The sequence below is a fragment of the Calonectris borealis genome, chromosome 2 (assembly GCF_964195595.1).
Source record: "Calonectris borealis chromosome 2, bCalBor7.hap1.2, whole genome shotgun sequence".
NCBI lineage: Eukaryota > Metazoa > Chordata > Aves > Procellariiformes > Procellariidae > Calonectris > Calonectris borealis.
Window position 1 is genome coordinate 169,308,681 of NC_134313.1, and position 23,840 is coordinate 169,332,520.

Here is a 23,840-nt window from a genome sequence, read left to right on the forward strand (position 1 = left end):
TTTCTAATACGGACACACAATTATGTGCTAATAACAGTATACTTTCTGCTACCATAACTGACAACTACGTCAGTTTAAACAGCGTAAGTCACATTAGTGTTGAAATCAATGCCAATTGAAACTACATTATGTTATAGCTTTATTAATCAGGATTTACAAATTACAAATCCAGATTAGGTTTAACTGTTTGAAAGTGCCTAGGTTTGAAGTAAACACAATAGCAAACAGACAATAAACAAAAATAAACATCTTTTATTACATCTTCAAACTCCTCACACCCTAAACGTATTGCAAAGGCAAATGAAATTTACTGAAAGAGCTCCCATCAGACCCAGAAAATAATAATAATAATAATAAATCCATCAGCAGCCTTCCAGTCTATCAAAACAGTGCATCAAATTCAGGAACGCAACAGATCTCAGCTCATACAAAGTCACTGACATCCCCTTCCCCCACCCTGTGCAAGTCTTTGCTACTTATACCAGTTTCTGAAAGTCTCATCAATGTCAGCACACGGTTCACAACAAGCTGTTGCCCTGAGATGTTATTTTATCAATAATATATATAAATAACCATGAAACCAAGACACGGAAAGATTACACGCCTTGCAGAAGATCACAGGGGAAGCCTGGAACCAAACGCAGGTTTCTCAACACGCTGCTGGGACAGGCACTGCAGAACATAATGTCATCTGAAAAACAACTCCTAGGCCTTGCTAACAGCAACAGCCACCTCCAGCCAGGCACAGCCGTATTAGGGAGGCAAGGAGAAATTGTAAACAAGCAAATGACTCAAACTTTTGTCAAATCTCAGCCTATAGCCCATTTTCACACGCTAGGAGTTCCACAAACTCCCTCCAACCACCATTAGTTCCCCATCAAGAAATATTTTCTCTCAAGCCTGCTCTCTACCATTAAGGTTGTGAAAATATTAACGTCTGATGCAGTCTCACAACTGTGCCATAAAAAAAGATCTTCCTAAACCATAGCTCAAGCTCCTTACCTCTATCTGTAGACGCAGAACTCTGAGGCAGCCTTTTGGGGGCTGCTGCCTTTACAGAACTGTCCATCCGTAGGTAGAATTTTTTCCCTGAGTATTTCTTTCTCTTCCAAGTCCAAAAGAGCAGGTAAAAAAACCTGAAGCTAAAGCAAAAAGCCTACTATGCCCGTTACCAGAAGGAAAAATATATAAAGAATAGAGAATGTATATTTAACCCTGGATCTAGAGTAAAACAAGTCCTCTCAGTCCAGGAGTAGAAACGAAGCAGTCACTTGACCTGTGTATATATATATGTGTACATGCCTTGGGTCATACGACTTCTGACTCACCTGAGAGCTTAAAGGTTTTGCCTGATAGTCAGCTCTTTTCTGTGCCTGAGGCCAGAATTTCCAAGCAAAAACCTATTTGGTAATTAAATCCATTCATTGTACCAGCACATTTTTCCCCAATATAATGACATTTTAACTAGCATCAGATCTGCACGACTTTTTTTTTTCCTTCTCTCTCTCAGAGAAGAAATTTAAACCTCGCAGAAATATAGATGAATGTAAGGAAAACCAAGATTGATTTTATTCAACACTGAAAACAGTCATGAACGGTACAGGACGTAGCTACTATTTATGAACATTCAACAGCATACTATAATTTAACACAAGACTTCAAGGAGTTCGATTAAAACACATGAGAAATTTTACCAACGTTAAACAAACAAAAGGAGAAACGGTCACAACTATTTGAAGGTAGCTGGAAAAAGGCACTAAATATGTACTTCACCTATGACGCTCATACATTGTGTCATGTACTTTTCTAATGGGTAGTATCATGGTTTCTGAGCTGCTAAAAACATCATCCTATTACTTTTGTAACTTTATTCTCCTTGAATGAAGGAGATATGAAAGAAACTTCTTGGTCTCATCTACTGGCAGCACTTTGCTTTTTATAAAACAGAACCTTGCCTCTGCTTCTCTCTCCTTAGCTTGTACAGCACCTACATGGAGGACACTTCATTATACTTAAGCTGTGCAATGAAAAGCAAGGTTAAATATATCAGCTTCATCTCTGATGTAAACAGTAAGCTCACCGCTAACGACCAAACAGCTCAGCTACTGTCCTTCAAAATGAAAAGATTTCCGCCCACCCCCCCTCCCCCATATTTCCTAAAGTTTTGACAATCACATTTTAGAAGCACTGAGCTAGAGGCCTTCTGCCATTTATGCAGCTGGCTTACTACAAGGAACTATTACTCAAAATTCAGGATCTCTCCCCTCTCCTCATGACTTTATTTTGACCCCACCACCTGAAGTTCAGCATTATGTCACTCACCATTCTATTCCTCCTAAAACATGAATAGAAATTCTTTGTATCACAAGACATGGAGTATTCATGGTTTTGTAAAATACACTGGAAAAAGCCTCACCTCCAATAAAACATACCATTCCAGTATTCCCATCCAGAAAAAAAAAAAAAAAACAAACCACCCAAACACAACACACAAAAAAACCCCAACATCGAACAGATATAAGTCCTTTAGAATACCATGCAAAGGACTAGGTTGGCAGAAAAAATTAGATAAACAAATGGTTTTAAATCACTTGTAAATACAGTCAAGAATAGGTTTATAAACTTGAGAGGGTTACAGTCCTTAAACCACTTCCCTGTATGCAGTGGAAGAGGAAGAGACATCTAAATGATTTCACAATAAATTCCTCCGTATTTTTTAAAGAAATGTATGTTTGCCTACACATTTATCTACAGACTGGGTGACAGATACAGTCTCTCCCAGTCTGGGCTCTCCAACATCGACACATTATCCACATCCTATAAGTCACCTCTTTTTTTAGCAAACAGTTTGTCTTTTTGACAGAGCTGCCCCCCGAACCAAGTGCAGTATCATACACAGCTACAGGCAGCAGCATAAGAGCAAGAACTAGGATTAGCAGCAAAGAGATGTGGATTATATTTCCGGCAGAGTCACCACAACATTGAATAAATTCTTTAGCTAACACATAACTCGGTGGCTGCTTCTATAAAGAGGAGGTGACTCACCTTCTCTCGTGAAGTGCTTTGAGATCATTCAATGAAATGTAAGCATTACTAATTACCCCAGGTGTGAGAAGGTGCTACATCCACTGGGAGGAGGTGCTGTCAGCTCACGAGCAGAACACCATCCCTTCGCAATGTGTCTACCTCAGAGTCTCCAAAACTTAGTCTCAGATTCTTCTCATCTGCCCTTGCTAATTATCTGCAGAACATTTCTGCACACGTTTCTAATGGGTTGGTGTTGGTTTACTTTTTGTACTCCTCCAAGTTTCCATAAGGTCATTATTTTTGGTGGTTTGTTCCCAAAGCTACCATCTGGCAAATAATGAGTTTAACGCTCCTGTGAGCCCAACAACCCTCATGATAAAAATGTTTATAAGGCCTATCAAATGACTCTCCCCTCTTTTTTAACTAAAGGCCTAAGGTGCGGTTCCACTAGGTTTATAACTCTACAATTCTCCAAATGATGCTACAAGACACGAAGTACCCAGGGGTGACCCTCCAAGAGGTGCAGCAGGCAAAGACACACAGTGCCTCTCTACTACGGCACACAGAGAAATTCAGCTCCCCTCGTCTCAAAAGATCAACACATCCCCGCTAAAGAACGGCTCTAGACTGAGGCTCTAGACATCAACAGGTTTCCATTCTTCTATAGTAAAAAACATTTGATCCCACTCCATTTCTGACAGAAAGCAACTTTACAGAAGACCGAAGTCCCACCAACCTCTCCCAAAGACATTTAAGTATGGGGCTGTCTCAGTTCGCATTCTTTAATCCACACCAGCCCCTACAGCATCCAGGTTAAACCTCATCAGCCTTCCTTTCAATCTTGACCCTGTCTCAACCTCTCCAACCCAAAACACAGACACATCAACACTTCCCAAACCTTGCTCCCACAGGGTGTCCTGTCCCACCACAGGGGTGAACCCTCCCCTGTCCCTCTTCTTTCCTCCCACAACTTGCTCCCTTCTCCTTCCCCAATGCCATCCCCAAGACTCGTTATTTATTTCCTTACCCCAAGCCAGAACTCCTCCCTCCCAAAAACCATTTCCATCCCTTTCTCTTCCTTTTTCCCAATACAAAAACAAACTTCCTCCTCCTCCTCACACCAAACACAACCCAATCACCTGCTACACCAGATCCTTCCCCAGTCCCTGTCCTTTTCCCAATACCAAAAGGACCCCATTCTTTCCCAACTGCTACTAGGGAAAGCTGTAGTAGAAATCCTCTTCTCTCCTTCACTGCTAGGCCAGGCTCCACCGCAATCCTCACCTCTCCCTCTGCCGCAGCTCTAGGGCAAACCCCCACACCTTCCCCTCGAACAGACCCGCTCCCCCCTTCATGTCTGCCCTTCCCCCATCTATAAGTCTGATATCCCCGTTCCCATAACTCCCCCCCAACTCCAACCCAGACCCCCATCCCCACTCTTTCCCCTAGGCCAACCCCCCAACCTCTCCATCTTCATCCTCCTCTCAGGCTTAGGCCAAACCACCCTTCCTACACCCCTACCCAGATACTACCAACCTCCACCTTTCCCCCAAACCACGGCTAGACCCACCCCCCCCCCAGTCTCCCCGGCCCGCTCCGCTCCCGGCCCGGCCCCACACCCACCTCCCTCAGCGCGGCGCAGCCCGTCGCCCTCCCCCGCATCGACGCTCTGCGCCTGCGCCCGCCGCCCGCTGCTATTGGCTGAGCCGCGCGCCGGTGCGCTTTCCTTCTCACCCCCCCCGGGCCCCCTCCGTCGAGCGCCGAGGTTCCGTGAGCGGCCGCGGGAGTCTGTCGCCGCCGCCGCTCGCCCCGGGGTCCTGCCCCGCGGGCAGCGGGGGTGAGTATCCGTCCTCCGCTGTCTTCTTCGCTCCCGTGGGCCGCGGACGCGCGGGCGGACCGAGAGCCCAACGCGGGGACGGCGTGTGCGACGCCCTGTGGCGTCCGGGTCACTCCCTGCAGCTCCGTGAGGGAGAAACCGCCTCATGGCGGCCCCTTTCCCGCCCTGAGCGCTCTGGTCTCCCCCTCACCCCCGGTGTCTCCCCTCTCCTGAAGCCCATCCCTGCAGAGTATGTGGCCTCATTTACCCTCGGGCCTCCTGCCTCCCCCTCTGTCCTCAGTTTCCCCCTCGCCTCCCCAGACGCCTCCCTTTTATTCACTATTATTTACCCTTTTTTTTTTTTAATCTATAATTGCTGCCTGGCCCATAGAGAAAAGTCTGGGGAGGGTGGGGGGTGCCTGAGGTTATATCTTCTCCTGACAAAGGGGTGAGCCCCAGTACAGCTGCTGGGCTACAGCGGTTTCCCAGCGCCCCAAATATTTAGGGGGTTTCCTTCCCTCCGCCCCTGCAATTAATTCATTTATTATATCCCATTCAATTCAGGGATATCCCACTGAAGTTAATGTTTCTGCTGTTTTAGGAAGGAACCAGCCTTTGCTGGTCGTCCCCAGAGAGCGTGGTTGCAAGAAGGTGACGAGGGAAGAAGCAACATCTTCACCATCCGTAGGGTGACTTTGTTGTCAGGTATCCCACCGGCATTAAACTTTATAAACTATGGAAGATCCAAATTAGCCCAACGTGGTGGGATGCTCCTGCACGACTTCTTGTTTTACCTCTGGCCGTTTATATTTTCCTGTGAGTTTTCATGGATTTAGAGACTCAAATCACATTTTAAAGCAGTTTTTTTTGCCGTAGCATAACAGGATAGCATCTGGTCAACGCTGTCTTGGCTAAGCCAGGAAGGGTATCCAGCCTGCATGGACAGGGCAACATTCGCCTGTTCCACTGCCTTTTTTCGTGACTACAACAGTTCATCTCAGGGTGCATTCTGCCTCCCCGGAGGACACGTTGACTTTATTGAAAAAGTAGAATCATTCACTTACTCGGACTTTTTCCGGGATTATTTGATTCCCAACCATCCCTGTATTTTCTCAGCTAAATTCACTGAAGACTGGGGCAGCAGGAGAAATTGGGTTACTTGGGATGGAAAACCTAACTTTGATCATCTGCTGCAGAAGTTTGGTAAGTCATGGCATTTTTAATACCTAATTAAAACGTATGTGCTAAATGACACAGCTCTTTTTAATCTTAGGAGTAGAACTGCTAGACAAAACCAAGCAATTCTCCAGACTTTTTTCTAAGCTAATATGTTCATTTGCTATACTTACTCACACTTCATGTTTCGCAGATTCCAATCTCAAATTTATTCCCATAATGAAATAAAATAAAAAGCGTTGTATGATTTAGCCATACCAATTTATATGCCTGCTTAACTTTAACCAGACGAGCAGCCTGACACTTTCCCCAGGCAAGGGGAAAGTATTCTGTAGTTACAGTGAAATATCTCTTCAGGCTGTAAAATATTAGTATATTTAATAGGAATCAATACCCTGCTCCTAACTGTTGCGAATGAGTGGTTTTGAGGCCACTTAAAGAACGACTGGCAAAAGTGATTTTAATAAAATTTATAAAAGCGCAACTTAACAGAATTCGATGGCGAGTTTCACTCTATTATTCATTACATGGATTAAGTATACACAGGGAAAATCATGTTAGAATTGTGTTGGAATGATTTACGGAAAGACTAAGGACAAAAGGGTAAGGGAGACCCTCCTGTTGAGTCACGAGGTTCAGAGCAGACCCGGCTGGGTCCAGTCTTAGTCTCAGACCTAGACAACGGTTTGTGCCTAATACAAAAGGGATAAGGAGACCCTTCCATTGAGTCACGAGGTTCAGAGCAGACCCCCTTGCTTTCTAAACTCCTTCTCAGAGAGGAGTCTAGGTGCGGCTGGATCTGCCCCTAGTCTCAGACCTGGGCAATGGTTTATGCCTAAGAGGATGTATATGTTTAGCAGCGACCTAAAGTTCATTCACAGTTTTAAAGTAGGTCATAAGATTTTAACAGTACTTAATCATTGACTAATTTAACAGTTATAAAACAAGCTAATCAAGTTTACTACAGTTACTAAAGCAACTTGATTACAGATTATGCTTATTACTGGTAATTTAAATCAATACACACAAACATACACACAAAAGATCTAGATCAATTCACACATATAGGCGTAAAGCTAGATAAAGGTTCCCGTTAAAAATCCCCCTCGAGTCTGTGAAATACTCACGTTAAATGTCTTGGCATTTCTCAACGGGCGAAGGGTTGAGCCCTGAGGAGTGTCTCGGCCGAGGAGTGTTTCAGCCCAGGTCCCGACGGTCCTCCGAATATCACAAACCTGAGAGTTTGTGAGCTCTGAGGGGCATCCCACTCAGAGGGAGATTCTGGGCGCAGCCCGCTGCGGTCCAGGAGAGCTCACAGGGTCTCGTTTGGGACCGCTGTTTATAGGTTTGCAAGATGATTGGCTTTAGTCATCAGTAAATTTCCATCCTGGCCACTATCTGGGGTGGTCTGGGGTAGTGATTATGTTATTGTTCCCAGGTAACAATGGTACCGTTCCACTTGAGCTATCATCCAGGTAGGGAGTGCTTCAGGGCTGTCAGAGGTGACAGATTATCCCCTGCTTTTGTTCCCTACCTTGATCAGGTAGCCGGAGTTCCTGGTACGATCCCTGTCGCTCCCCACCTCAGCCGTGCAAGAGTGCCTGGTACGGCCAAGGGACGCTCCACCGCCCGACCCGTTACACAGGGGCCAAGGCCTGACAGGAGTTCCTGAGGTCGTAGAGTGCCCCAGGGGAAGGGGGGAAACGCACCACCACGCTAATGTAGTTTAAGAGGAAAATTCAGGTCACATTAAATAAATAACTTCTGGTCTGAATCATGTTTGCCTAGAACGATGGTGTTGGGTGTGAGAGCTGGGCTAGGGATTGTTGCTTTATGTGTTTGTGCTGTACTTAGCATGACAGGGCCCAGATATCAGAGGCTGCTGCAGTGGATAAGGTTAAGGGAGTTCGGCGTCAGTTTTTCTGTCCCCAGGTGGGCTCAAAGAGTTTCTATTTCAGGAGAGGCTGTAGTACCTGTTGCCAACTGTGATGTCAAGGAGTACAATTCTAACCCGAAGGAGCAGCTCCCCTTCAAGGAGTATATAAAGTACTGGAAAGAGTACATTAAAAACGACTACCGTTCATCCCGAGGGTGCCTTTATCTAAAGGACTGGCACCTGAGCAGGTAAGAGAGCACTGTGGAAACCCCTGCATGCCGCGCACAGCAAAGAGCTGCCACGGAGCCTTAACGCTCATCTTCTAATGCCTGAGCGTTTAAATGCCGGCAGGGCTGTTTGTTAGCACCTGCCCACCAAAATATCAGTCTTGTCCTGCGCTGCTCTTGGGGTACTTCACACGACAAGATCCTTAAACAGGTCATTGTTTCCTGAAGAGGCTGACATTCTTGAACGCTTTCCTTTTCATCTACGTTTTAAATGACTGTATGTTATCCCTGTGGAAACCGCGTGGCTGTAACATTTGGCTTTTGTTTAACTGCTACAGTGCAAACCTTCTTAAAAAGAAGGGGGACATTTCTAATTATATTTAATTCAGTGAGCATGTGTGAGTTATAATCCTTTATTATCCATTTTCTTTTCTATTAACCTTTCCAGTCATTAAAGTTCTCTTCACCCTGTGCTGGCATTCCTTCTCCTCCAGCCTGCTGCTTGCAAGGTGGATGCATTGTCCATTCCCCATGTCTGTGTGGGACTTTTATATCTTTTTGCTCAAATCTCTGCTTCCTTAAACCTACCCTGCTCTTAATCCAACTTTCTTGCGATCACCTCTTTTCATTTTTGAGTGTGCCAGTGACTCACAACAGAGGAAGTTTGTCAGTCTCTGCTTCTGTTTGTCTGTTTTCCCTTTTTCTTGCTACAGAAAGTCTGCACATGCAGCCTCGGATGGGAAAGGGGCAGCATATCCTGTGGGAGGAGGCCACGCACTTGTCAAAATCCCACAGCCTGGCTTCCCTCCTAACCCTCACACCCCCAACCTGTCATCCAGTTGGACAACCAGTCTTGCAGGCGTCTCATCTAAAGAGAATGTGTTTATTAGAAACTGTCTTTTCCATAATTAGGAGTCTCCCAAATAGTAGTTAACCTTCACAGCTTTCCTATGAGATAGAAAAGCACTATTGTGTGCATTTTGCGTGCAACTCAGAGTTGTCAATGATATAAAGGAGACAGCAGCAAAGTATTAATGGCCTGCTAGAGACCTGATCAGTCTCTGTATCTGGGTTTTGGGAACTGAAGTAGAAGGAGCAATGCTGCATTTTTCTGTGACCAATTTCCAACACGTTATCTTTTTAAGAGCTTTCCCCGAGCAAGATGTTTATACCACTCCTGTGTATTTCTCATCCGACTGGCTGAATGAATACTGGGATGCTATAGCTGTGGATGATTACCGGTTTGTTTACATGGGACCTAAAGGTTCATGGTAAGGCAGTGTGGTTTCTGTCATTCTTACATACTCATTTTTAAGATTTAGTATTACAGGGGATTATCACGTTGTACTTCAGGATAGGATCATACTGCACAGGCAGTATGTGGCCGCACGGTGTAGTGTTATACCTGAACCCAGCCAGTCTTGTTTCTCAAGCAGCTCATTTGGTTCTGGATGTGAGCTGTCCTTTTGCAGTCAGCTAAAGTGCTTTTGCTCTTCAAAAGCCCTGAATTGTGCACACAAAATCTGCAAAAGTTGTCAGCTAGCTTATATAAGGTTTTAGAGCAGAAACCCTGGGGATCATCAGCCACTTGTGATTTGCAGTCAAGAGAAGCCTTGGAGGGGTGCTAGTGAGTTGGTCAAACATTTTGCAGGTGAAAAATTAAGTCCAGTATTTGGTGATAAAGTTGCATTTACAGTATTCTTATCAGTTTACATCACAGAGTCTCCTGCCGTTGAGGTATCTGTGGGACACATTCAAAACTAAGCGATGGAGAAGCTATAAAACACTGTAATACTATGTAGATATAGTGGTCTTTTAATACTTAAAGCAGTCAAAATTAAATGAAGAGCATGACACTTTGGGATCAGGTTTGCATAGGAAAGGTTGATTTCTATGTGTATGTCTGATTCTCAAAGACTTTAATTCATCGTACAGCTTTTAGGCATTGTCTTTACGTAAAGCTCTGATTTGCCCCACAGGACTCCATTCCATGCTGATGTCTTCCGTTCCTATAGCTGGTCAGCCAATATATGCGGGAGAAAGAAATGGCTGTTGTACCCCGCGGGACAGGAGGAGTACCTGAAAGACCGCCATGGCAACTTGCCCTTCGACGTGACTGCGCCTAGTCTTCAGGACAGGAGTGTTTACCCTCGCTACAACCAAAGTCAACCCCCTGTTGAAATTGTGCAGGAAGCAGGGGAGATAGTCTTCATCCCCAGTGGATGGCATCATCAAGTTTACAATCTGGTAAGATAACCGATACCAACCTTTCATAACAGAGAGAGATAATCAGGCAGCAGGCTTGAATCAGATCATACTTTTATTGCCACAGCATGTTGTGGACGCCAAAAGTGACTGGGCTGCAAAAAAGTGAGAGAGATTCACGGAGGAAAGGTCTATCAGTGGCCACTCAAGATGATGGCTAAAAGCAAGCCTAAACTCATAAGCTCCTTGGGTCATTGACCACTAGAAGCTGGAAGAGTGTACAATTAAAGAAGCTGTCTGAACCCTCTTTTCTTATGCTTTTCCTCAATGGATGCAACTAGTCACTGAGAAATAGGATGCTACGTGAGATGGACTTACAGTGAGGCTGTTAATCTTGGTTTCTAACTGTAAATTGTAATTTAATAATGGAAAATGCTTAACAAATTGGTCTTCATGATTACAAACCAAAATTAACAACCTTGTTTCTTTCTCCCCACCACCTTCTCCCACCTTTGTGCCCTTAAAAGGTACGCTCAGGCAGAGGAACTAGAGACATTTGCCAGTTTACAGAGTGAAACAAGATTTGATTGTTCAGGGCATTAGAAAGAGACAGCCTTTCAGCACAGCGGTGGTATTGGTGCCAAAGAAGCATCTCCCTTACTGAGGAATATGGTTTTTACATTTTGCAGCATCGGTGGTGTTACAGCTGTTTTCTCACACTCTTCTATGTTGAGCCTAGTAACCATTTAAATTATTTCTTCAGGAGGATACCATTTCCATTAACCACAACTGGGTGAATGGCTGCAATGTGGCTATAATGTGGTGCTTCCTGCAGGATGAATTAGCAGCTGTCCAGCGGGAAATCAATGAATGGAAGGACCCTATGGATGATTGGCACCTACAATGCCAGGTATAACAACATGATGCTGGCTGCCTGACTCTCTATTAGAGGATCATATATTTCAGGGTGCATTGCACCACCTTATGAGTTCTAAGACACACAAGTCCTTAACCTCATACCTGGAATTAGTACATGTTTCATATGGAAGTAGGAACTGGTGACAGCTTCATTTTGCAGGAAATCAAATATTACTTTAGTAAGATAGGGAAAGGCTTGTGCCAGTATTTTTATGTCAAAGAGGTTAGGATGTTGTCTGAAAAACTAATGCTTCAACTGCTCTTCTTCGACTATCGAGATCAATCCTGTATGTAGTATTTACCTTCCCCTTTATAAAATATAAGTGCTTTTTCCTGTAAACAGAAGAACTGATAAGACAGACCCCACACAGAAGAACTGGTTTGAAGACTGTTCGTAATGAAACTGTGAATCTGAAATAAGCAAAATTAAGGTGAAGGTGGCAACAGGTTTCTGTGTCTGCAAAGTGATGCTTTCAGAACACGTAACTATACTGAGCAGTGTTCTATCTTGTATGCTTCCAAAATCTTAAGCCTGAAACAGGAGGCTGTTACTGCTACTAAGTTGATATCCTTCAAAAATAGTTTCAAAAACCACAGCCAGTTAGTACTTAGAAGAAACAGACCGTTGCTTTTGGGGCTAGCGGCATTTCAAGTAAGATAAAGAATTCTAGTGCCATCAGGGAATTAAAAAAATATGATTAAACATGGCTACCTATGATTCCAGGTAGTTACTAGCTTGATAAAATATGTTTTTGTAATTCTTACTGTAAATAAAGGAGAGTTGTTTCCATTTCAATGCTGCTTTTTTTCCCGTAGTTGATCATGAAGTCTTGCACGGGTATAGACTACAAGGAGTTCTACAACTTCCTCAAAGTTATTGCAGAGAACAGGATTTCTGTCTTGGAAAACGGCCTCGATGACGAAGCTTCGGCAAAGAACACTCCAAAAGCTGCCATTTCCACCTTGGGCATGCTCCATGCAGTATTTGATTTAAAGAGGACTGTAAAGGTGTTAACATCATTGAGTGCTAATGAAGATTTCAAGAAATTAGACCTGACGTCGCTTTCTCCACCTCCGGAGGCATTGCTCCACCACTTGAAAGCAGCAATAGATACTGCGCTACTCTAACTTCTTATTTATTCAGTTCTTTGTAAAATGAACCTTTTGCAAAATGGGTGTTTGCAGAAGACTGACTCCTCCCTGTTTAATAGCTGTTGCAGTTTAAGTACAAAGAGCCTTAATAGAGAGTGGGGAGAGAGTACATTCATAAGAAAACTTTTTGACAGCATTTCAGTAGAGTAATTAAGATCCACCCAAGCTCAAAAGGAGGAACCTGAAAGTACTCTCACATTTCTACACACTATTTCAAGGCACAGTATTTTATCAAGCAGAGATTTGATTCATCAGGGAAGCTAGCAAGTAGCCTCATATTATCTCCGAAAAAAGCCATGCTGTTAAGACACCAAATAGCACTACTGCATGGTTACATAGCACAATTTGCAACCTGAATGCTAAGCTCGAGCTAAAAGAGTATTTCCAGTATTTCCGTTGCTTTTACTGGTTGGTAAGAAAGCCTAGAAGCACAAATGGCTGCACACTGTTACCTTAGTTGCCCCTTTAGGGCTTACTTGAATTATAGCTCAAGAACTTCCTCAATTTTCAACCAGGTGACCAGTAAGAGCAACTAATAACCATATGTTTAGAAAGCGCAATAGTAGAAATCTTCAGTAGGCTGAAAAATCTTACTGTTTTCTAGATAATCCTGTGGAGTTTGTACATGCATGCATTTTGCATGTCCTATTTTTAGTAGAAGTTCTGCATTTTAGTAGGAAAGTGGTACCTGAAATTAAAATCAATACCCAGAGCGTGGAAGAATGCAGTATGGAGGAAACAGACCTTTTTTTGGGGGGGTTGTGGTTTTTTGGGGTTTCTTGTTTTGTTTTTTTTTTTTTAACAGCTGTGACTACATCTCAGTGATTCAACCTTCTGGCAGGGTGTTTCTTTGGACTGGAAAACTGCCAGTTTTAAGCAACTCTGAAATTAAAAGTTCACAGCTGTTACTTATGGCTGTTTACATTCCCAAAGATGGGCAGCTGGAGCTTTCTTCCTTAGATGAGTAAGGTGAGATTTCATAGAGGTGAGGAACAATGGTTTAAAGCTGACAATCAGTGTACTGGTAGGAAAGCATGTTTTTGGTCTTGTATTCCTTGCATGCTGTGTAACCGGTATTGGCACCAACCGCTTTAAACACTGCAATTTTATAAAGGGTTTGCTTGGATGAACAGTACTTTTCATTTCATGTCCCATGAAGCTGGAACTGCTTGGCTTTGCTGTGTGAAAACAGCAAAAATACAAGTCTAGCTTTTACACTGAGAACCCAGTATCTGAACATAGCCAGGACCAGTTCAGACACTCTACTGTCCAGCATCCTCATTTGGATGAATGGCAGGAGTTTGCTGTGATGCAAAAATTCATTTGTCAGGGAAGAGGCATCATTTCTGCAGTTAGTTCCTCTTCTCTGAAGAGTGAACACTGGTAAGGAAGAATCTCTTCACCTGAGCTGTCTCTGCACCACAGCATCTTCAGCTCTGAAGGTGTGTAACAGCGCTTCTTCATAAGGCCTGCTAAGGCTTAGTGGCAACAGTGCAAGTCAATGGGGTAAAAAATAGTAGTTTAATTGCAGGAAATGGTCTTAAATTTTTAGCCATGTTCTCCTTACTGATTCGGCAGGGAACAGAAGCAAAAAATTAGTTTTATTGATTCAGTCTCTCTTACATTAGGAAACTAAGTTGTAGTTCAAATTCTCCATTCCTGTGAATGATCAAGGCAGTGAGGGAGCCACGTATTTTCTAAAGTTAAAGAGAGGAAAGCAAATTTGCAAATGGCTGAAGAGAGCAACAAGATTGGAATAAGAAGTGTGCAAGCCTGGAATCTCTCTTAAAAATTAAACAGCTTTATTTAAATACAAAGTTACTGTAAAACATACATTAGGATACTCTCATACCAATATATTAATTATTGTAATCAGTGTACTATTTATTAAAGCATAATACTTGTGATAAACAGGAGGAAACAGCCTGTAGAGTTTTGTTTTGTTTTCCTGAAGTCACAGACCTGGACAATTTAAAGTCAAACTGTAAAAAAAAAAAAAGCAGGTTAAAATCTAGTTCAAAAGAGCTTTTGCTCTAAATATACAGCTCAGACTTTACTATTTTTGTCTGATAGGAACAGGGTACCAAATATCCATTTGCCTTTTGTAAAGGCAGCATAAAACCCAGCCCAATTCTAATCTGATTTGTACCCCACTGGTGTCAGTGGGTGATCTGTCAGCACGCAGCTGTGCCCCTAGGAAAACCAGTGTTTTTGCAGTGCAGAAAGCCAGGTGGTTTTACATTTTTGTCTCACCAGGATTTGAGATTTCTCAGCCCAGGACAATGTATGTCCTTTCTGTTAGGCACACACGAACCCCTGCAGAATTACAAAGCAGCACTAGCATGTTCAAGGTGCAAGTGAGGTATCCCTGAGATTTAACAGGAATCTGCAGAGTATAAATATACACTGGTAAGTATCATAAAACAAGGAAGTTAGTCAATAGCAGCTTTACAATGCAATGGGGAGGTACTGAGTTTGGCATAGGTAGGAAGAGGAATGGAAAAACCCTCCTCTTAGGGATACAGGAAAAGCCACCTCGCTCCAGGAACAGGTTGTTTAGGAGCATGGAGGTGGCGTCTCCTCTCCATAGTCCCACCCAAACAGTTCTTGTGGTTTCATTTGACTGCTTTCTGTAAAATAACCTCTCCTCCCTTATGTCAGTTCACCAGTGCAAAACGAACACGGCATCTGAGAGAACAGTTAAACGAGGTTTCAAGGCAAATTGCTATTTGCAGGAAAGTGAAATAAAACTACACGGCAAAAGAAACCTTGGCCACTTTCCGCAAAGAGATTCCCAAACACAAGCTGAGGTTGCGTATTGAAGGCTTGTAGCCCACAGCATCCATATGTCTGTGCTTTACGACCATAGCTAGTCCAAGAGAAAACCCAGCAAGAAACCCTCATCTGATAAATAACCGTTCTTCCCTTTTCAAAGGCAGCCAGAACAGCAGTGACTTGATTGCTTCTTCATCCAACAGTGTTTGGTCAAGAAAGTGCGGCAGGAGGAGGCTCCCTCCGGGTCCTGGGGCTCAGGAGCTGTGAGTCATGTGGCAGTTCTCTCTTTGGTGGAGTCTCATCCTCTGTATGTGTTCGTAGCATGACTGGGCAAGGAACAGAGCAACCCGTTAAGGAGAAGTTTTGGAACTTTGGGTCAAAATCTGGTCTTTTGCACAAAAAGTGAAGCCGTGCTGCCCCATAGGCTAGACAAAAGATTAAATCTGCACATTATAAATTGAAGATAAGGATATTCTCTAGACTAGAAGGAAAATAACCTGTGCTAGGCATATAAACAGCCCTCTGAAACTAAATGAGAGTATAACGCATCAGTGTCTTTACTGCTCAAGAAAGGCTAACGCAGCTCGCAACTGTCACTGTTGGGAACATTTCCTTACCTCCAGTGCTGTTAACAGAAAGTCGTACAGTCCTCCTTGATTGGTGGGGTCCATCAAGTCTCTGATCAGATGGATTTCAGCTCCCAGGTGCTGTATTCTAGGGAAAAAAAAAAGTCACAATTAGAACAAATCTCTGGGCACCGGTGTGTGCGGGCATACATTTGCAGGAGTGGGGAGGTGATCGTGCCCCTGTACTGGGCACTGGTGAGGCCGCACCTCGAATCCTGTGTTCAGTTCTGGGCCCCTCACTACAAGAAGGACATGGAGGTGCTGGAGCGTGTCCAGAGGAGGGCAACGAAGCTGGTGGAGGGCCTGGAGCACAAGTCTGATGGGGAGCGGCTGAGGGAACTGGGGGTGTTTAGCCTGGAGAAGAGGAGGCTGAGGGGAGACCTCATCGCGCTCTACAACTACCTGAAAGGAGGTTGTAGCGAGGTGGGGGTTGGTCTCTTCTCCCAAGTAACAGTGATAGGACGAGAGGAGATGGCCTCAAGTTGCGCCAGGGGAGGTTTAGATTGGACATTAGAAAAAATTTCTTTACTGAAAGAGTGGTCAGGCCTTGGAACAGGCTGCCCAGGGAAGTGGTGGAGTCACCATCCCTGGAAGTATTTAAAAGACGTGTAGATGTGGTGCTTAGGGACATGGTTTAGTGGGCATGGTGGTGTTGAGTTGGCAGTTGGACTCGATGGTCTTAGAGGTCTTTTCCAACCTTAATGATTCTCTGATTCTATGATTTGAAATCAGATTATGGAGAGAGGGAGGCTCGGATCTGGAAGTCCATTGCTGATTCCTTGTGCATCACCTTGATCTTCTGGAGGCTGAGTCCGTGAAGTATCCGGCATGACTGGATCTCAGCAAAGATGCTCAATCATGAGAAAATTTCAACTTCTCCATTTTTCACAGTCTCTCTTATCCGCCTCCTCTCTCATCTACAGTTAAGAAAGCTGCCTAGCAAACAAACCTGTATCATCCAACATGACTGCAGGGGGAAAAAAAAAGCTTCTGGATTTCACGGCTCCAAGTTTAAACATTTTACTCTTTTTTGGAGACCAAGCATATCCAGGAAGTCAGTCAAGGATTTTGACTCAAATTTGCAAGCAAAAAAAAATACAGTTTCATTCTACTGGATATAAGCAGGTTCCTGCAGTTCCAGTGAAAGCAGCATAGACAGAGCCTTTTTGGCAGAAATGTGTTACATTTACAGTCACTCCCACACAGGAAAAGCCTAATTACTAGATCGTCAGTGTTCAAGACCTTCCTAGTCTCCAAACTGAATCACAGTGCCCCATTGAGAATGGAAAATAGAAGATGTATAATATATAGATGATGCCTTGAAGGCATCAACAATTGGCCTTCAAGGGCTTGATGTTCCTGTTTTCTACAGCAATCTGAGATGCAGGTAAGACCGCATTTCCCATGACAGCCCTGAATTGTCCTCTCAGATAAGAGATGGACACTCAGGAAGTCTCTAGCCACTTTATATCATGGCCAAGATCATCACACCACAGCTGGCAGACAGTAGCACACAGAAACGCCAATACAGCTCAGGAAAAAGCATGTTAAAACACAAACCCCAGATTTCATTTAAAGTATTTGGCCTGGAAATGTGGCTGTCCTATCTCTGATTGAGGTATCACACAACAATGGGACTGGGAAATGAAAAACTTCCACTTACTTTGCTCGGGATACAACGTACATCAATAGGGGCAACAGATCATCCATGGGGAGCTTGTAGTCCTTCTCCACCACTCGGGACACTGTGCTCTCTATCTCCTCATACGTCTTCTGGAGGATCACCAGCTTTTCCCGGGGATCCACCGTGGTGCTGTCAGTGTGAAAACAGCCATGTCAAAGATGCTTCCACTACACAGCTAAAGAGAGAAAGCAGCAGAACTAAAAAAATCTCAGAGCAGACCGTCATGCTACAAAAAAGGCCTGTAAATCATCTCAAATGGCTGCACCAAAAAGGGGTCAACAAGGTTGTGCCAGGAGGCATCACCAGGGTGTAACATCATCCAGATGGACCTTGAGTCTTCCCAAGTCCTGAGTATGACCTGCTCGCCCTAGTGTCAATCTTTCATTTTAGACAGGACTAACCTGAATACAGTCCCTCAAATAAAAGCTAAAGAGTATGAGATGAATCACTTTGGGCAGTTCTATCCAAATATTGCTCTTGTGAGGAACTAATACAGTTGTTGCATCTATAAGGTGTTTTTTTCTGCCCGTAACACCCTGCCAAGGTACACGTAGCCTGTGCTGCCTTCCCCAGAAGTCACATTGGCTTTCATAGGGAGGCTTTCACCGGGACTAGTGTACTTAGGGACCTGAGAGCTCCTGTCTGGTGGATCCCACAACACTTCCCTGCTCCCCTTTATCTTCCTTCCCACTCGTTACTGCAGCACCTAGGCTGGACTTCAAGCCAATAAATCAAGCTGAGCTTCTTAAATTGAGCTCTGCTTTGCTACATTAACATCTTAGGATGCCACACTGGTTGGATAACCCTCATGTAGCTCCATGTGCCCAGAGCAATGGGCTCTATCGTGACCAGGCAGTCACAGCCAGGCCCAATTTGCTATGCACACTGACATGAGTGAACTCCATTTCATCAAAGTCAGATTTTGTGTAGGAATGTCTCTGCAAAATTAAGGGGAGATATTTGCCAGGGAGGATTGCATTTAAACACACTAGATATTGTCTTGTTTTTTTTTTGCGGAAAAAAAATAATTCTATAGAAGTTAATTTTTCTTTTCAACTATAGAAGTTACTTTTTCTTTTCAACTGAAATAATATCACAAAGAACTTTTGTTTAAATTATCTTGCAGGCTGACCCAGATATGCTTTTGTAAACAGGTGTAAATTTACAGCATTTCCCAGAATACAGAAAATCCCCGTCAGCTCTGGTTGTCAGTCAGAGGTTACGGATGGTGACTTACATCAGCTTCTGCAAACACTCTGTGGCGGACAGGAAACACTTGTCTTTGATAAGGGACCGCCTCTGAAAAGGAGACAAAGAGTTGTGTCTCTGTAAGAGCATCTCTCCGAGAGCCACCGCTTGGCTCCTCAGCTCCGGACCCAAAACAAGCATGCTTGCTGCCCATCAAGAAGGGCAAAATAAAGCTGTCGTAGACAGTGCCACTCTGAACGCACTTAGATGTCTACAGTGCCACTCTGAACACAGATGTCTTTGAAACACCACCAAGCAGAGCATTACAAAGCAATCCTATGCAGAGCTTATAGGAAATTCAGACGCAGTAGCTACAGGTGATAACTGATCAACACACCTCATGTATCTGATTTCTGAGCGCAGTCTGCCCTGTGGTTACTTAGGTGAAGCTCCATCATTAGCCAGCACCAACACATAGCCCCAATACCATCTCACTGACACACCAAAGCTACCTCTTAGGGTTATTTCTCACCTGGTTGGTTGTCAGGGTGAGATCTTTCAGAGGCCAGAGGTGTCTGAAAGGAGATTACAGAGAGAAGATTTAGGAGGCAGATATCCATGTCTTAACTCCACCTTAAGTCAGTCTTGACTGGTTTTAGCATCACTTTGAATGAGAAGATAAAGTCTTGTAGGTGCATGAAGCTGAGTTTGGTCCTCTCATTACATTGCTACAGGAAGAATTACTGGCTCAGATTCATTGACCTGAGTGTAGGGTTCATTTTACTCACAGATGCTCCTGTAATAACCAGTGGAGGGTTTCGGCACTTTCAGATTCAATTGCTCTCACTGAGTCTAGACCAAATCAAATATTGCCAAATCGAGACCCTGGGTCTCCTGCTACCCTGCTTAAGTCCTTGAGCTGCAGATGATGCGGTGTTAGAAAAGCTCACATGCCTCTTGAGTCTAAGTCAATGGTCCTCACATACCACTTCCAAAGATGGATCTAGCTGCAGGAATGGGTGAAGGAAACATCTGGCTCCACAGCCTTTCCCCTGTCTTGAGACTGTGTGCCTACATTGTTACAGCAGATACCATTGGATGGACTTTCTAATAGCCCTTTCTAAGACACATTTATAAACTCTGTCTGGTTGGTCCTGAGTCGGAGCAAACCATTTGTTTTGTGAGCTAGAAAAGAAGATTTTTGCTACATGAAAATAAAAATGAGTATAGATAATAGCAGCTTTCCACTAGTCAACCTTGTCCTTCCAGACAGCAGGCACTCCACGACAGGACTTCCTCTGGCAGCCTAGGAAAAACTTCAGTGCTGCAGCCAATGATGGACCCAAGAACAGGTTATATGTCCTTTCCTCCTGTGCCATCAGAGCTTTCCCTGGCTGCCACCTTCCCAGCTGGTATCATGGGGTTGCATCCTGGTATGAAAAAATGTCACTTACTTCTGCACATCCAGAAACTCCAGCAGCTTAATGTCAGGAAACAGACTTAGGTCCACGATCCCTTGGCAGTAGAGGTCATCTTCTCTTTCATGATAGAGCATGTACAGCATGAAAAGCTCAGGATAGAAGCAGGGTAAGATGAGCGGCAGGACCACACTGCATGCCTTCTGGTCACTACGGCAGAGAAAAGCAAAGCAGAGTCCTACAGTGAGACCTATAACCTGATATTACCAAGAGCCACACAGCACACAATGGAAGAGACAGCTTCTGAGACTGCAAGGTGTCCTCTTTATTCTCCCCTCCGTCCTCTACCTTTGAGTTCAATGTCACAGTTGGACAGTAGTGACCTATATAACACTCTCATGCGTGTGCCCACAAGCTGAAGATGCAAGTGCATCTTATGCTGTAGGACAGGACAGGGTACAGTTTCTCCACAAGATCTCCTTAGTCACTGGGAGAAGCCTGGAGCACCAGAGACCTATCTCCAGCTGTTCTTTCTGAGATGTTTCAGTAGAGCACTTAAGGGGCAAAGACCAAATAAATTCAGATAAAGCTTACCATTCCACCAACCTCTTGGCTTAATTCATCCTCCTTCGGGAGGATGGCTGCAGATTACAGCAAAGAGGAATCCAGTCCAAATGGGCACAGCTGAACAAAGATGCTTCTTCCCACCCCCAAAAACCCTAAACCTGGGTCTCTCACAATTATTCCTACCTTCTATTCTAGGAACATCATGTCTTCTGTCTCTTCTGCCACGTTTCCCACACTGTACTCCCTATTTCCAGGCCTACCTTCCTCTCAATGCTGGTAAGAAAGTCACCATTCCCGCAGTAAACAAGTTCCTGTGACCAACGCAAAGCACATGGTAGCGCTGGGGCTGCTGTCTCGCACCCAACCTGCTACTGCACAGTAGCTGGTGTGGGCAATCTTGCAAGGCTGTGTCCCACACACCTCCAACTCACCACTCTATTCTGCTACAGAACATGATTAGAAGTTGCTCTCATGCTTCAAGCAGAACTACGGAAAGCTTTTCATTCAGAGAAGTGTGGGCACTAAACCTGACTCATATGGACAAATACAATCAGTTCAGCACTTAATGTATTTTGGAAGGCACCCCATATGTCCAAGCAGCTTAAAATTAAATAACCAGTGGTGACACATACCTTGTCTCTCCATCTACACACTTTGCAGGCAGTTGGCCTTTCTGTTCCAGTGCCAGATGGAGCAAACCCCTAGAAGAGGAGCAGAACCAAGGTTTAGTTCCCCCCGCCTCCTTTTTTTATGGAGTGAATAAGCTCCTCGCTTATTCACAAGCGAGGAGCTCAGCTGTCCCAGCATCAAGTGGGGCATCAGTAAAGCTCTCTGTAATCCTTGCAGTTTTGTTTCGGTATTCAAGTTTCACTATTTGAGGGCTTTCTCCATTACCAGCAGAAGCCGCCAGGAATGAATAAGTGTTTCAAAAATCTCCATAGAGGGTGGTCACTCTAACTGTGGTCTGCATTGAGCACCATCTCCTTGTATTCCCACTCAAGGTACATGAGGTTTCAGGACCTGTCATACCAACCAATTCTCTGATCTATGAATGAACATTAGAGGATGTTCATACTCTACTCTGAAAAAGTAGCTTGGGGTTGTCTTGATATTTCCAAGCCAAAACTTCATAATGTTAAAATGCAGATTAGGGAAAGGTTGCCTTTTTTTGGTGTAGAAGTACCAGCCTAGGAAACTTAGCCAGGGGCACAGAAGTGCAAGGTGGGTCTCCCTCCTCATACTGCACCCGAAAGGTCTTGAGGCATGAAGCGAGCTTTCCAAGGTATGCACTGAGCTCAGAAGCACCTTCACATGAACCAACGCTTGGGTCATCGGCGCTGTTGTACTATTCATGAACAGAGCTCAGGGCCCTCTGCTACACCAAGTCGCATGACAAAGACATGTTCTCATCAGCCGTGCTGCTGTTCTCAGACTGCTCCGGGACAGACAACCCCTCATCACAGAGCTGGCAGCCTTCCTCAAGCACATGAGGCTACACTGATAACAACAGAGCTTTTATCCAACCTCTTATTTTTAAGGTAATACCTCCCCCAAGTGCAGCCAGAGGCAGAGCTCCCCACCTCTGCCTACTGTGGCATTTCTTGTATCTCCTCCTAAGAGATATTCAAATAGCAACAGGACCCCAATCGTGCCTTTGATCCAGTCCTTAATTACCCATGGGCACAACCACACAACTGAACAACCTCATTTTAGAGTCACTACCCACATCAGCCGAGCCTCAACAATGCGCTTACACTGCGTGTTCTTTATTTCTGTTGAGTTAAGGCATGTTAAGCTTAAGCTAGTTTTCATTCAAACATAGATATTGAACGCACTGTTGCGTGCTCTGATATGCTTTGCTGTCCTTGTTACTTAGTGAGGTTTCTTGCTCCTATGAAGTCTATTATGGGCAACAGCTCATTAAGCTGCCGTAACTCAGTGAGATTTAGTCACATTAAAGCCCCTGGGTCATGTACTGAGCAATAGACGTAATAAAGGTTTCCTAGGTCCATATGACCTTAGTTATGGCAAATAACTCTTTACCTAGCACCATTCTGAAGCAACTCTCCCCAGAAATATGCTGCGAAATAAAGCAGCCCTGTCACCTGAAAAAATGATCCCAATGGTCTACTCCACAATCCTTCTATGTTCATACCCATTGGAAGGACTCGGCGTGCTTGACTTACTGGTAAAACTCCCATATTTTCTTTGCATAGTACTTGACTTCCTCTTGTGCCATAGTCAGCAAGTGTCTGTTGGCCCCAATCCCAGAATACGTTGCCTGAAAAGCTATCGTCAAGGCCTTCAGCAGCTTTCCCAGTGGGTGCAGGGAAGACTTCAATGCCTGCGTGATAGAGGAAAATTAAATTTTACAAGTCAGCCCTTGCCATTTGTAGAGGATAACAACCTTCTCTTGTCAGCAAAGGAGAACAAGCCTGGAGGTAATCAACTATAATTTTGGTCTATTTTTGCTGCCACAAGCCCATTCTCCTCCCATTATCAGACAGAAATATGTTTAGTAGAACTTGCTGTTCTGATGAGATTTGCTGTGATATTCAAGAGAGAGCAAAAGGTGCTTCAGGGAAAGGCTGGCTGAGTGAAAAACAAACACCGAGAGCGCATGGAAGTTTATTAATCATTTCCAGCAGCTGCTTATTCCCTGACACAGTTTGAGAACCAAGAGTGAAGCTTTATCATCACTTCCTGGCCGTATAGCGAGTGTCCAAAAAGCATGAAAGATAACCCTCTTCTTCACAAGCATAGGTATTCAAACATAACTTAGAGAAGACTCTTGAAGTCACTGGCAATGTTATATGTGCTACCAGAAAGCAACAGAAAGTTGCTACAACCTGTGTCCGTGTCTGGTGGACAGATGTGGATCATTATGGTTTTAAACTTTACCTTCTCTAAATAACTCTGTAGTGACTCCAGCCCCTGGTGCTGGACAAGCTCTTCAAGAATACCTTCTATCTTCCAGGATACATCCTCAGTCCCCCTGAAAAATGAGAGGTAAGGAAGGAAAACCACACAGTGAAGCACTGAGATAAATCCCAGGTGGAGGATACCAAGGGGGCAATAAGACTATTAGAACAAATGAATTTTTCTCTACCCTTTTCAATGGAATTGTCCCACTGACTTACAACACCTGCGATTATCTAAATTCATCGCCTTTGGCTCCCCTTACA

General features: G+C 44.2%; 3 protein-coding genes across 17 annotated transcripts in view; 1 reads left to right on the top strand and 2 right to left on the bottom strand.

Annotated features, from left to right (window-relative positions):
- Positions 1-4,711, bottom strand: part of SNAP47 (synaptosome associated protein 47) — a 42,164-nt gene extending 37,453 nt beyond the window's left edge. For 2 of the 8 annotated variants that reach the window (XM_075144369.1, XM_075144368.1), the window contains exon 1: positions 1,003-1,495. In XM_075144369.1, coding sequence (XP_075000470.1) covers positions 1,003-1,069 — 67 coding nt within the window. In that variant the 5' untranslated portion in view covers positions 1,070-1,495. Of the gene's footprint in view, positions 1-1,002; positions 1,528-3,045; positions 4,335-4,650 lie in introns of those variants that run through there. The other 6 variants (XM_075144363.1, XM_075144367.1, XM_075144364.1 and 3 more) reach the window with 6 other exon arrangements.
- Positions 4,712-4,774: 63 nt separating this feature from the next.
- On the top strand, positions 4,775-14,176 carry JMJD4 (jumonji domain containing 4). Of its 5 annotated transcripts, XM_075144376.1 has the most exons (8): positions 4,775-4,864; positions 5,445-5,845; positions 5,960-6,046; positions 7,978-8,143; positions 9,268-9,393; positions 10,102-10,369; positions 11,091-11,237; positions 12,062-14,176. In XM_075144376.1, the coding sequence occupies exons 2-8, from the start codon at positions 5,782-5,784 to the stop codon at positions 12,371-12,373; spliced, it is 1,170 nt and encodes a 389-aa protein (XP_075000477.1). In that variant the 5' UTR covers positions 4,775-4,864; positions 5,445-5,781; the 3' UTR covers positions 12,374-14,176. The 5 variants fall into 5 exon arrangements, with proteins under 5 accessions (XP_075000477.1, XP_075000475.1, XP_075000479.1 ...); XM_075144374.1 differs by having other exon boundaries at positions 5,445-6,046; XM_075144375.1 differs by lacking the exon at positions 4,775-4,864 and adding an exon at positions 4,911-5,093 and having other exon boundaries at positions 5,445-6,046.
- ALS2CL (ALS2 C-terminal like) overlaps positions 13,177-23,840 on the bottom strand; it is a 51,801-nt gene continuing 41,137 nt past the window's right edge. For all 4 annotated transcript variants that reach the window (XM_075144373.1, XM_075144371.1, XM_075144372.1 and 1 more), the window contains exons 18-26: positions 23,557-23,650; positions 22,842-22,999; positions 21,288-21,356; positions 20,125-20,298; positions 19,203-19,245; positions 18,720-18,781; positions 17,462-17,611; positions 15,790-15,886; positions 13,177-15,498 (exon numbers count right to left, since the gene is read on the bottom strand). In XM_075144373.1, coding sequence (XP_075000474.1) covers positions 15,427-15,498; positions 15,790-15,886; positions 17,462-17,611; positions 18,720-18,781; positions 19,203-19,245; positions 20,125-20,298; positions 21,288-21,356; positions 22,842-22,999; positions 23,557-23,650 — 919 coding nt within the window. In that variant the 3' untranslated portion in view covers positions 13,177-15,426. The remainder of the gene's footprint in view (positions 15,499-15,789; positions 15,887-17,461; positions 17,612-18,719; positions 18,782-19,202; positions 19,246-20,124; positions 20,299-21,287; positions 21,357-22,841; positions 23,000-23,556; positions 23,651-23,840) is intronic.